Genomic DNA, 14,551 nt, shown 5'->3' on the forward strand with positions numbered 1-14,551 from the left:
CTTTGAATGAAATTTCCTTTGCTCTGACCCCTTTATATTCCCATTTTCAGGAGACAAGTATACGTGAAACTGCAGCCAAGCAGTGTAATATTTAACTGCCCCTAGAGTCTCTTTTTCTACTCAGGCTTAGATTGATAACTGTCCTTTTCTTTCTGTCCTTAGGTATAGATCAACTGAAGCGACAGAGTATCTGGAAGGTGTAGTGGTCTTTTAGGGAATTACTGTGAAATTCTGCACCGCAGTTGTATTATTTGCATTTTACTAGCAGAAAGTCTCAGGGCACAGTGTAAAATTACCACCCTGAGAACCCGTAATGATTGAGTTGATATTTTAATACCTGACTGCCTAAAGCAGACAGAATTACACCTTTAATGTATTTTATCTGCAGAGTGAAAAATATAACAGCTGTTAGTTTTTAGTTCTGGAATCATCTTGATTCAGTTTACAGATTGTTGGTAGGATAAATTTTAGTCTGGGTGATCGATTTTACTTTTCTGTGGTCTTAACTTTTCTTTCCTATTTTCCAAAATCCCAGACCACTAACATCATACTTTTTTTGGGAACAGAAACATTCCGTTTTACAATCCTGTTATTCCTTCTCTAAAGCTTCATAGATTTTCTTTTTTCTCTTTTTTAAAGTTGTAAAGTTAATAGTATAACAATGTTGAATAAAATTTTGAAGAGTAAAAAACAAATTTGAAATAGTCTAAATAAATCTAAAATGTATATTGAGTCACTGTCATACTGTACTATAACCAGTGTTATATACTGACTTAGTTTTTCATATTCTAGGAGTTGTTTTGAATTACTGCTTTCAGTGTCTGAAAGTGAACTGCCATGTGAAGCCTGGGTACTCTTCCTTCAGTCTTTACAGGTGGGTTGATTTGGCCTCAAAAAAGGTCTCTGTTTGGATATCCAAGACACCTAGTTAATTTCTCCCAGCAAACTGAAATTGGAAACTTACAACAAAAACAAGTTCATTATCTATTGTATTTAGTTCATGGAATGAGAAAGAGGCCTTCCAGATGAAGAGAGTATCCTAAAAATTATTGGGTTTTTTCCTTTCATTTGGTTTTGTTAGTCTTTACATAGCTTAAAAGGCAACAAAAAATTTTTCATTCTTCAGAAACAAAATTTTAGAATAAATCTATTAAAATATAAAATTATATATGTTTATTATGTAATATTATTTGGTTCATTCATGGTACATTTATCTAATAATTTCCCCTAAAATTTCAGGGATTTATAATGCTAACAATTAAAAGTAGTCATCAGGGATTCTGTTCATGCATCTTACTTACAGGAGAGCTATGTTAGTTCATCTGTTGGCTTGATAATAAGCATTCTCAGATAAGCAGATCAGAAAATAGCAAGTTGGGGAGAGGAGAGTAAGGTAAGAGAAAAAAAGCAAGTGTACTGCCAGCAATAGAAAGCAAATTTGCCTGTTAGCAGTAGAGATAGAAAAGCTGTTTAAAGAAAACAGTAAAAAAGCTATTATTCAGTTATTATCATTAATTATGTGGCAGTCAGTGCTCTACATTGTTTTTACATTTTGTATGTTTTAATCAAATTGCAAACCTTATATAACATAGAGATCATTTGAACCACAATTTATAAATAGGGAGGCAGGCATAGAGAGGTGAATTAACTTGCCTAAAGTTAACACCTAGATTTATACCTAGAACTTGCTTTGTTTAACTGTTTTCTCAAGGACACAAACGCCATAGTAGCCTGGACCTGTTTCATGCAGGCATAAGCCAAGGTTTGTGTGTTAACAGACACACCTCATTGTTTGAAAATTTCTTTCTTCTTGACTGTATAATCCGAAACGAAATGATATAATGTTCAGTTCAGTTCAGTCGTGTCTGACTCTTTGCGACCCCGTGGACTGCAGCATGCCAGGCTTCCCTGTCCATCGCCAACTCCTGCATAATTGTTACTGTTTAGATTTTCTGTTTAAGAAGAATTCTTTGTCATGTTCTTGGCATGTTCTAATCCCTATAATGGCCTTCTTGCCTGCCTGTACAACTTTGTTAAAATATTTGTCAGACAATTTAGGATGTATATATTCACATTTCTGAATATGTGTTCAATAAAATAAATACAGAAGAGGTACAGATAAATCTGACACAATCCCTGTAGAAATATAAAGCTTGAACAATGGAAGTTTTCTTACTTTAGGTAAAAATGGATAAGGCATCAGGATATGTTTTGAGGATACCTTTGGGGAGAGAATAGTTTTACCAGGCAGGCCACAGAGAGCATTCTCAACCACTATTTACAGCTTGTGTAACCCTTCTAGACCTTTTCTTTATGGATATAAAAATACATTCTGAAATGGAGTTTTAAATAAACAAAAATGAGATCCTATGTTTTGCAACCTTTTTAACATAATGATCTTATCATGGACATATGTCTAGGATTGCGTATGTCTAGGATTGCATATGTCTAGGATTGCATCTTCCTTGATGACTGCCTGGGATTCTGTTATGTGGCTGCACCATAAATTATTTGGCCAGATCTCTTTGCTGTTTATTGTAAATAATGCTAGAGTGAACATCTTGCACTTGTATTTCTATATTGTAAATTTCAAGATGTGGACTTTGGATAGTTTTACCTTAAACAAGAAATTGTTTTTAAAATTCCACCATGGAGAAGGAAATGGCAACCCACTCCAGTATTCTTGCCCGGAGAATCCCATGGACGGAGGAGCCTGGTGGGCTACAGTCCACGGGGTCGCAAAGAGTCGGACATGACTGAGCAACTTCACTTTCACTTTTCAGTATCTCTGATAACCTGTTAGTAAGTAAAAGTTTTGTATTAGGGTGAAGATAATGCTAGTCAAGAGATTTCTTTAGACCTGACCTGTTTGTCTTGTTGTGATAATACATAACATTAAGTTGGTCTGGGAATATCATATATGACCTAATTCATAATTTCATAGCTTAAAAAAGAACCAAATTTTAAAAGCTTGAATGATCAGGATAGTATTTATCAGATGTTAATAATTACTGAATACATGAAAATACATTAGTTTCAATGTTACTAGAAATTAAACAGTACATGAAGAATCAGCTTATTCAGCCAGACAGCATGCATCTGAACAGCATGTCTTCACTCATTAGAGATGTAATCATTGATCACATGATTGTAAAATAGGATTGTTTTGTAGAATTCTGGAGATGGAGTTGAGTGTTTTCTGTAATCTCAAAGTACAGTAGACACTTCTCTGTTGTGGGCCCAAAGCCACAACCGCTAAGAGCTTTAAACTGTCAGCAGCTGGAATCCCAGCAAACAGCTGGATCAAACTTCATTAGCTAAGAACTTACATAGCCATGGGGAAGAAATGATTCCATGATTCCTGTACATAATAACTGGCCTGCCATCATTTGTGGAATACAGTCAAAAAGTAAAAAGGACTATTAAAAATCTTTGAACTTCATTTGGTTAAAAAAATAAATAAATAAAATAAAATAAAATTCCACCATAGTTTTTGAAGACTCTATTTGAGGTTATTTAAAATTTTTTTGTCTTTATTTGTTTATTTGGTCATGCTGCTCAGCTTGTGGAATCTTAGTTTCCCAACCAGAGATTGAACCTGTGGTCCCTGCATTGAAAGTCCCTGGAGCCATCTGTCGTTTAAAAAGTCTTTTGATAGAAGAATTTAAACAATTAAAAAGATATATAACAATAGATATCATTGTCATGCTTACGTTAGAAGGAATAGGTTGCCTATGTGAATACTGCAGAATCTTTTAAAAGAAAGCTGTGCTAGTGACCTTAAAATAATTTAGTAATTCAAGGATGTAAATTGAATTGTGGTGATAATTTTACATAGGAGAATTCAAGAAAACATTTTAAAGGTACTCTTTAACTTAGTGAAAATGCCCTAGTTTCATTATTTAAACTCAGCAACAGAATTCCATAAAGCTTTGAAGATAGCTATTTTTTTTCCTCTTGCTTATTTATTTTTAGGAAATCCAAGATACAGGACTTTTCATAGACTTTCAGATATATTGAAAAGGCAAAAAGACTTTATAGTGCCTGTTTTCTGGATATGCTTTTTTTTTTTTTTTTTAGGAGTCACATGATGCATTATTGGAATTTGGGAATAATAACCTACAAATACTGGTTCATGTTACCAAGGAAGGGGTGTGGAAAAATCCTGTTCTGCTTAAAATTTTGTCTCAACAGCCAGTAGAAACAGAAGAAGGTAAGCTTAAAACTATACTGACTACTGAAGGAGGATTTAGTTCTAAGAGAATTAAAAATTTTATGGGTTAAAATTTTGTGGATGTCACCTGTGTGAAATAACCAGTCATTCTGGTCTCCTTTGAATAGTAAAAACTAACCATTAGCACTTAATGTTTTGTTTAAAGATTCTTGAATTTTAACCTAGAGTTTTAAAAGTATCCCTTTGTACTTGTTTTTAAATATTGCTTTGAATAACAATGTTTATACAGAGCTCCTGTGATAGAAATTAATAATCTGCTTCTAGTCCTTGGTATATAGTAGAACTTTGCTTATATTTTGTTTACTGGTTACTACAGCTGAGGACTATGACAGAAAATTACTCTTTATTTTAGATTTAAGAAACATTGGAATTTAGCATTTTATAGAGATACACAAAGAAGAAAATTTTTATTTAGAAATTATCAGTTGAAGACCAACAGATTAATGGATTTGGGTTGATGTTTCCATTTAGATGCACAAAATATCTCATTTTACATGTCCAACATGTATGATTTTGTTTGCTTTAAGTTAGTAGAAAATTAACAAGGATCACATCTTTGTTAAGTATGTTTCTGGAATAAGAATGAGTTTTAAAACAGTTTTTATTTACGCTTTTGATATATCTTTAGTTCAAGTATCAGGCCTTTTGTATGTTGATGTCTTAAAATATGGGCCTCCCTGGTGGCACTAATGATAAAGAACCTGCCAACGCAGGAGACGTAAGAGACAAGGGTTTGATCCTGGGTCAGGAAGATCCCCCATGGCAACCAACTCCAATATTCCTTGCTAGAGAATCCCATGGTCACAGGAGCCTGTTGGGCTACAGTCCATAAGGTCACAAAGAAATGGGCACAACTGTGGAAAATTCTGAAAGAGATGGGAATACCAGACCACCTAACCTGCCTCTTGAGAAATCTGTATGCAGGTCAGGAAGCAACAGTTAGAACTGGACATGGAACAACAGACTGGTTCCAAATAGGAAAAGGAGTACCTCAAGGCTGTATATTGTCACCCTGCTTATTTAACTTATATGAGGAGTACATCATGAGAAACGCTGGACTGGAAGAAACACAAGCTGGAATCAAGAGTGCCGGGAGAAATATCAGTCACCTCAGATATGCAGATGACACCACCCTTATGGCAGAAAGTGAAGAGGAGCTAAAAAGCCTCTTGATGAAAGTGAAAGAGGAGAGTGAAAAGGTTGGCTTAAAGCTCAACATTCAGAAAACGAAGATCATGGCATCCGGTCCCATCACTTCATGGGAAATAGATGGGGAAACAGTGGAAACAGTGTCAGACTTTATTTATTTGGGCTCCAAAATCACTGCAGATGGTGACTGCAGCCATGAAATTAAAAGACGCTTACTCCTTGGAAGAAAAGTTATGACCAACCTAGATAGTATATTCAAAAGCAGAGACATTACTTTGCCGACTAAGGTCTTCTAGTCAAGGCTATGTTTTTTCCTGTGGTCATGTATGGATGTGAGAGTTGGACTGTGAAGGAGGCTGAGCGCCGAAGAATTGATGAGTTTGAACTGTGGTGTTGGAGGAGACTCTTGAGGGTCCCTTGGACTGCAAGGAGATCCCACCAGTCCAATTCTGAAGGAGATCAGCCCTGGGATTTCTTTGGAAGGAATGATGCTAAAGCTGAAACTCCAGTACTTTGGTCACCTCATGGGAAGAGTTGACTCATTGGAAAAGACTCTGATGCTGGGAGGGATTGGGGGCAGGAGGAGAAGGGGACGACAGAAGATGAGATGGCTGGATGGCATCACGGACTCGATGGACGTGAGTCTGAGTGAACTCCGGGAGTTGGTGATGGACAGGGAGGCCTGGCGTGCTGCGATTCATGGGGTCGGAAAGAGTCAGACACGACTGAGCGACTGAACTGAACTGAATTGAACTGAACTGAAGCTACTTAGCATGGAGACATTTCTTAAAATATTTCAGTTAACTTATTCATTCCCCAAGTTTGATAACCTATTGTATGCATGTTATTTCTGTTTTTCTTTATAGTGAGATGATTGATAATAAGAGCGCTTAGATTTTCTCTTGGTTCCTTATCTCTGATACTTCTACTGCTTATCAGTTATACTGATAAGGAAAAAAAGACCTGTTAAATAGAAAATAGATTTGTGTATATGTTTTATGTTGAGATTCTTGATAAATGGCATCCTTTTGTAAATATAGGCAGGTAGACGCTCAGTGATTGCCTTTATCATTATTAAAAATTGCATTGGCAGGAGGGATGTTTACCACTACTGCCACCTGGGAAGTTAAAAAAAAAAAAAAAATTAGAGGACAACACCAAATAGTTGCAAAAGGATCCTAGAATTAGCAGATTCCCAGATAAGGATCCAGGAGTGAAGAGTGCATGACCTTTGTAGACAGGTTCAAGCCCCAGAGGGAAGAGATGGAATTGCATTAAATGTCCCTCATTTATTTTTCCTGATGTAACTAATCAAATATTTCACCCTCCTACCTCTGGAATTAATAGTACTCAGGTTTGTTTTTTTTTTTTTACATAGAAAAAAAAGAAATGGGGAGAAGCACTGTTTGCCTAATATCCTGTGGTATCCTGTATATTCTGTAAAATTCTGAATGGGTATAGGATACCTACATATGTAAGGAATTTTTCTGAGAACCACAATGTAAGTGGTGAGCAGCCTGTGACCTGCTTGCTTTTGCAACTGGCCCTTACTAATTTCAGATCAACAGATTTAGAAAGCCTCCTGTGTAGCTTCATTACCCTTGCAGCCCAGATATTAACACATTGGATGCTTGAGAGCAGTGACTATCATTTCATTAATTGCTGTTTTTCAGTAGTGTACTAATCAGAAACATTAAAAATAAATTTTTTAACTTCCAAGTAACTGAGTAAATGCCTTTTGGTTTACTTTTTTGAATTAAAAAAAAAGGTGCATTAGATTTTTATTTTTCCTGCCATGAAGTGTCAAATTTACTACTGCCCCCTCTCCTGCCCCTCAAAAAAAAGGGTTTCCTTTGTGGCTCAGCTGGTAAAGAATCTGCCTGCAATGTGCGAGACCTGGGTTTGATCCTTGGATTGGGAAGATGCCCTGGAAAAGGGAAAGGCTACCCACTCCAGTATTCTGTCCTAGAGAATTCTATGGACTGTATAGTCCATGGGGTCACTAAGAGTCTGACACGACTGAGTGGCTTTCACTTTCACACCCCCGCACCTGCCCCCCCGCCCCCCCCCCGGCCGCCAAAAAAAAAAAGACGTTTTTTACTGAAGCATGTAATATGTACCAGTTGTTAACACTTTTGCCTGGCCTGATGGGCAGGGAAATGAGCAAGTCCTCCCACCCAGGTATGGCCTGGGCTTTTACCCCAGGCCACCCTAGCAGCCTACCACAAAATGTAGAGATGGCAAGACCAAGCCCAGCCAAGGTCCCCCTAGTGGTTCCTGGCCTGAGCCTCAGTGCCCACAAACTACCCATACTTCCAGTGGTGATGGCAGCAACCCACAGCTCAAAAGTCCTCAGGCCCATCAACCTTGGAGACCCCCTTTCACTGTGCTAGAGGAAACCCAGAGCTGCCATCTGGTATCTGTCAGTTTTTCCAACTGACTTGTGCCTTCCCCAGCATCCTCGTCCCCTCTTAATTCATGACATCAAAACACTGGCTTTTCCTTATTTTTCTTGAGACTCAGGAAGGCCAAATCAATAGGCTTTTGCTCTTTTTTTTCTCTCCCTACTAAGTGTTGCGGGAAGAGAGCCATCCTAATTGTTCAGAGGCAGTAACTTCCTCCCCTCAATCTAGTAGAGGAGGAACCCTCCAGCTCTTACTTCTTCCTGGTTGTTTTTCTTCCCACCCCAGTCTGTTGTTTCCCTTCTACCACATACCTCTAAAGCCATTGTATGACTTGTCTAGTGTCACCTGAGCCTTCTGTAAAATAAGCAAACAAACAGCACTCTTCTGTTAAAAAAGGCAGAGATATTTTTTCACTGGACCTTAAATGTTGCAATTTATTACATGTTGAAGTACATAGGAGGTAAACCGTCATGATGTTTACAACTTACTTTTAAGTGGCTCAGAAAAAGAAAAACTAGACAAAGAAATATGGCAAAATGGTTCAGTTGTTGAATCTAGCTGGAGGAGAGGCTATATGGTTAAACATTTTTTGTATTAAAATGTTTGAAAAATGAACACAGAAGGGAACACAATTGGGAGTGAGACTTCTTAGTGTACACTTTATTGTGTTGTTTTAAATATTGAAGTGTATGGATGGATTCCTTTTTAAAAGTACAGTTAAGTAAGGATTGATTTTAACATAACAAAGTGTTTTTAAAATGCAGCTTTGATCTCTGTTAAAAATTGATATAGTGGTTTAACTGTGACTGTAAAATATTGAGTAAAGTAGTTTTACCTCATAGAAGTAATAGCTGTGATTTATAGCGTGCCTGTTATGTGATGGGCACTGTGTTTTCCGTCTCATTTAATCCATTCAACAGGCAAGAGATTACACATGGGCAAGGCCATATAGTTAAAATTGTGGAGACAGAATTTGAGCCCAGGTGAGGAAGTATTTAAAGGGTTTTGATTGATTAAAAAAAGTGATAACCATTTGGTTTCTAAATGCATGGTTTTATCCAAAAGTTAACAAGACACAGTATTTGTCTTCAAATTGCTGATAGTATAATGTAGATATCAGAGTCAAAGAAAAGCAAGTAGTATTGAGCATTCATTCTGCCTGGCCACTGTGTTCCGTGTCTTACTTACATTCTGGTATTTCGTTTATGATCCTTCATCTCTGTGAGGCAGTCTTTTCATAGTTAAAGAAACTTGAGACTCAGGAAGGTCTAATTTGTCCAAGGGCCTCACAACTAGTATGTATGAGAGTCATGATTTGGCCTCAGTTAATTGATTCTAAAATCTAAGATCTTGACCTTTATATACTCTGATCATTTATTACTATATGTAAAGAGAAAAATAAGTGTGGTAAAATAAGTAAAATGTTACAGGAATTTAGAGTGGTTGAGTGGTATAGCTAACATACCTGTTTTCAGGTGTGAGATTTGTGAAAATGCATATACTTGATAAAGTAGATAAATGGAGCATAATCTGATGTTAGGGAGTTTAGGATGGAGGGGACAGATGTGGCAAGAAATAACATGAAGTAATTAGGTTGGAGAGAATTTTTAAAAGAATTGCTAGGACACGGTAACTAAGTTGATTTTCTTAGGAAAGGAGTTGGCAAGGAAGGGTAATGCCAGAATTTCACTTTTTTAAAAAATTGAGAGAATACCATTACTGAAAACAGAAGTAAGGAATGAGGAGCTCCTTGAGATATGATTGTGAGTTCATTTTGTGGAATTTAGTGCTTGTGGGACTAAAATAAAGAAGTCCAAATGCAAGTGATCTATTTTCTGTCCATGCCTTTTGACCTTGACTGTGTATTAAAGTATCTGTGGAATTTAAAGCCAGAACACACAGACACATATCCCAGGTCCAGGCTCCATCTACTAAATCAGAATCTCCAGAGTTGAAGCTCTGAATACTGACCTTTCTGAAGTGCCACAGGAAACAAGCCCCTTCCACCAATGTGTGCTGGGAGTATAAATTGGTACAATCTCTGCACACCCACCTGGCAACAGTTTCACTTCTAGGAATTTTTTCTATAGATACAGCCTTGCATTGTGAAATGGTCTCTGTACAGGGATGTAAATTGTAGCATTATTGACAGTTGCCAAAGATTGGAAACAACTTGCAAGTTTATCAGGAGGGGATTGGTTAAATTAGTTGTATTTGATCTGTACAGTGGAATAAACACACTTGTTAAAAGTATTGAGCTCTCAGTGTACAGTGATGTGATAGAATGACATGTATGATATATTAAATAGGAAAAGAAATCGGTCTTCTGTACTCAGAAGGATGAACAAACTGTACTGGCTGCTGCTGCTAAGTCGCTTCAGTCGTGTTTGACTCTGTGCGACCCCATAGATGGCAGCCCACAGGCTCCCCTGTCCCTGGGATTCTCCAGGCAAGAACACTGGAGTGGGTTGCCATTTCCTTCTCCAGTGCATGAAAGTGAAAAGAGAAAGTGAAGACGCTCAGTCGTGTCCGACTCTTAGCGACCCCATGGACTGCAGCCTACCAGCCTCCTCCATTCATGGGATTTTCCAGGCAGGAGTACTGGAGTGGGGTGCCATTGCCTTCTCTGAACTGTACTGGAAGGATAAACAAAAATGATTATTGTTTCTTGAGGAAAGAGACTAAGAGACTGGAGTCAGAGTAGAAGGGAGACAACTTTTAACTATACATCTTTTTGTGTGCCTTTTGACTTTTGTGTCATTTGCATGTATAATGTTACCTATTTTTTTTAAAAGAGAAAATTTTAAAATCTCTACAGTTGATTCTCATACGTAGTTAAGATTGGGCCAATGGTTCCCCCAACCCTGGTGGTTTATCATTAATTTTAACGATTTCTGTTCGACATGTGGCCTGTAGGCCTAGTAGCAGGGATATTATCTGTGAGGCTTATTAGAAAAGCACAATCTCAGATCCCATTCCACACCTGCTGAATTAGAATCTGCATTTTAATAGGATTTCCCTGGTGATTCAGAAGCACTTTCAAGTTGCAGAAACACTGTGTTAGGTGAACCATCTCGCTTGCCACTCACCTTAACATGCACATTCCCACCTCTGTTCTTTAAATAATACTGTGTAACAGTGCCACACACTTGTTGAATGTTTACTATTTATAAATCAAGGGCTTGTTCACAACACTGTACAAATCAATGTGAGTACTGCTCCGAGCAGCATTTTCCAAAGTGTGTACTGAACCAGGAACATGGACTTTATGTCGTGTTAATGATATGTGTAAAAGGGTTCTCTGGTCAAATCAGTTTGGGTAACATTGGGTTTAAATAAGAGTGAACAGTTTTCTTCATTGCAGGACTGTTCAGAGATTTGACCAAGGAAATCCCTTTTTTTTCTAGGACTATCTCTCAGGTCTTTTGCTCGGTGGAACACACTTTGAGAAATGCCTGGTTTAGAGGAAAGACCACCACTGGCTTTGGAATCCTTGGCAAGTTACCTAATTTCTCTGAGTATTGATTTTCCTAACCTTAAACCGGGGATAACAATACTTGCCTTGGTGGTGGTGTGAAGAATAAATGAGAGGTGTGTGAAAACACTCAAAGCTTGGTACCTCATGAGTGTTTAAGTGGTAGTTGTTAATATTACACAGGATACTTCATTTTTCCGTGTTCTTATGTTTATAGTTCATCTCACTGTTCCTTACTATCCTTATCAGGATGTGAGGGAGGAGAAAGTGAAAGAATGAATTTTGGTGAAATGTTAGTAGTAGCTTTATTAAAAGGTTTGGTGTTCGTGGGATTTCCCTGGTGGTCCAGTGTTTGGGGCTCTATGCTTCCAATGCAGGGGGACGCGGGTTCAGTCCTTGGTCAGGGAACTGGGATCCCACATGCCGTTTGGTATGGCTAAAAAATAGTTAAAAAAATTTTTGTAATGGTTTGATGTTCAAAATAAAACTGCTAAGTAATATGGGAATAATTAGCAACGTTATTTTGCTCTTTGCTCTGTTAAATGAGTACAGAGATCAGAATAAACTTCCAGTAATGTCAACTGACCTTTTATCTGCTGAAAACAAACAACAACAAAAGATATCAAACTTTCATCTTCACAACCTTGATATGTTATGTGGTGTGTTATCAAACTGTTTTATTTTTCCTTTTTTCTAGTCAATAAATTGATTGCACAAGAAGGACCTTTCTTTCTGCAAATGCGAATAAAACATTTGTTGAAATCTAACTGCATCCCCCAGGCTACTGCTTTATCAAAACTGTGTGCAGAATCTAAAGAAATTTCAAATGTGTCATCTTTTCAGCAAGCCTATATCACATGCTTATGTTCCATTCTTCCTAATGAAGATGCTATTAAGGAGGTAGGTAAAGCAAGTAACTGCTGTTGTCATTCATACAATGAATTTATTAGATTTTAATAATTGTTGCATGACAAGATGAAAACCAAGATTTTTTTTGGTCAGGCTACTGATAAGTACCATTTTAATTGTATATTTAACTGTTCAGCACATTGAATATAAAATTGTGTCTTTTAGGTGTATTTGAAAAGTAGATAATTATAAATATGCAGATAAATGCTTATGAATTTGGCTGATGGTTTGTTTTGAAATGTTTAAATGTGAAAGTCACTTTTTCTTCTTCAACTAAATTTCTCTGGGAAATGTAGACATTATTAATAGTGGTGTCAAGAGATAAACTAAAGATAATGGCAGTTAGCTTAAGTTACTTTATACATTTAACTCTGTAAGCAGAGAAGTATAGGACTTTAGAACTTATGGGTACACGTTGAACAATAATTAAGCAGACAAACAGGGTTTTTTTTTGTTGTTGTTGTTTTTGGCCTAAATTATTGTTTTCCTTAGAAAAGTTGGAATTAGTCTTTTGATAAATTATACAGAGAAAAATAATAGATATATCATTATCTGCCTTTAATTCTCTTACCTGCCATTCAGGTCTTAATATGGATTCTCATTTTACCTCTACACCGAACTTTCTTGTTAAATGAAGGAATCACGAGGATCTGGTTCTATGCTGTAGTGATTCTTAAACTTTTATGACAGTTTCAGCTATAAATATCTTATTTTCCAAGTGAAACTGTCTTTCCAGTTTAATAGTTTTGTTTATTTGTTTCTTTCTGGCTGTGCTGGGTCTTTGTTGCTACATGGGCTTTTCTCTAGTTGCTGAGAGTGGGGGCTACTCTAGTTGTGGTCCTCGGGTTTCTTGTTGTGGTGGCCTCTCTTGTTGCAGAGCTGGGGCTGAAGGACGCGCAGGTTCCAGCAGTTTTGGTTCCCAGCCTCTAGAACACGGGCTCAAGAGTGAGGCTTAGCTGTTCCTTGGCACGTGAGACCCTCCCAGGTCAGGTGTGGAACCCATGTCTCTTGCACTGGCAGGCGAATTCTTTACCATTGAGCTACAAAGAAAGCCCCTATCTTTAGACTTTAATATACAGACTCCGCCAGGACCAACAAATCTATTGGTCCTATCTGCTTTTCACTCTCCTTCACTCTTCTCATGTACTCACTTCCCTCCTTACCCTGCTTTTCCATAGTCAATCACTATTATCACTCCTTTGCATATACCCTCAACTCCTCTGCTGGTCTCTTCCTTAATTATACTTATTTGACTAACCTGTATCCTCATTATCCCTACATCTCCACCTCCTTTATATCTTTACCTGCATTAGTGGTTTGGATGGGGAAAAACCTGCCAACTGATTTACTTTAATTGAGTCGCACTATGTTTCTTTAGTCTATTCACTCTCCCACTCTCTGAGGTTACTATTTCATACTCTGAACTTTTTCTTTTAACCTGTACTACAGTACCTTCTGTCCCATCTCTGTCCCCACTGATGAGCTTTCTTCCTCTTTCCCTGAGGAAATTGGGAATGTTGGAAGAGAATTTCCATGGCATCTATTGACCTACCTGCATTTATGTATTTACACCTTCTCTTCTGTTCTGAGGATAAACTATGTCTGCTTTCCCCCCACAAAGGCCAGCAGTCTCCTAGACTTCTGTGTCAGACCCCGTCTGCTCTTGTCCCCTAAGGCTGATGCTGCAGCAGCTCTCCTTTCTCTACTGCGTTATCAATTCCCCACTGCTTGTAACCATCTTTGCAGCACTTATGCTGTTATTTCTTCCATTTTTTAGGAAGAAATGCTTCTTTCAGCTATCACCTCGTTTCTCTCCTCCCACCTTTGAGTATAATTTCTCAAACGAATTTTCTGAATTTGCTGTTTAATGTTTTCCTTGAACATATTCTGCTATGGTTGGTGCCTTGTGCCTGCCTACCACATCACTAAAGCCAACTACAAAAGCACTTCTAAGAGGGAGTTTTATAGCAATACAAGCCTACCTCAGGAAACAAGAAAAATATCAAATGAACAACCTAACTTTACACCTAAAGGAACTTAGCAAACAAAACCCAAAGTTTAGAAGGTAAGAAATCATAAGGAATCAGAGCAGGAATAAATGAAAGAAAAAAAAAAATAGAAAAGATCATTGAAACTTTCAACAAGCTGGTTCTTTGAAAAGATAAACAAAATTTGATGTCTTTTAGCCAGACTCATCAAGAAAAAATGGGGGCCCAAATCATTTCAGAAATGAAGAGAGCTCACAGCTGGCACCAGGGAAATACAAAAGATCATAAGAAATTACTGCAGACAGCTATATGCCAATAAATGGATAACCTGGAAAAAAAGGACAAATTCCTAGAAATTTACCTCTCCCTACACTGAACCAGGAAGAAATAG

The 14,551-nt window shown here is 37.5% G+C and overlaps 1 protein-coding gene across 1 annotated transcript in view; it reads left to right on the forward strand.

Annotated features, from left to right (window-relative positions):
• The window catches only part of RLF (rearranged L-myc fusion), an 86,001-nt gene that overhangs the window by 35,228 nt on the left and 36,222 nt on the right, over positions 1 to 14,551 (forward strand). The window contains exons 3-5 of the mRNA XM_018042277.1: positions 793 to 874; positions 4,081 to 4,213; positions 11,961 to 12,163. Coding sequence (XP_017897766.1) covers positions 793 to 874; positions 4,081 to 4,213; positions 11,961 to 12,163 — 418 coding nt within the window. The remainder of the gene's footprint in view (positions 1 to 792; positions 875 to 4,080; positions 4,214 to 11,960; positions 12,164 to 14,551) is intronic.

The sequence above is a fragment of the Capra hircus genome, chromosome 3, assembly GCF_001704415.2.
Source record: "Capra hircus breed San Clemente chromosome 3, ASM170441v1, whole genome shotgun sequence".
Lineage (NCBI taxonomy): Eukaryota > Metazoa > Chordata > Mammalia > Artiodactyla > Bovidae > Capra > Capra hircus.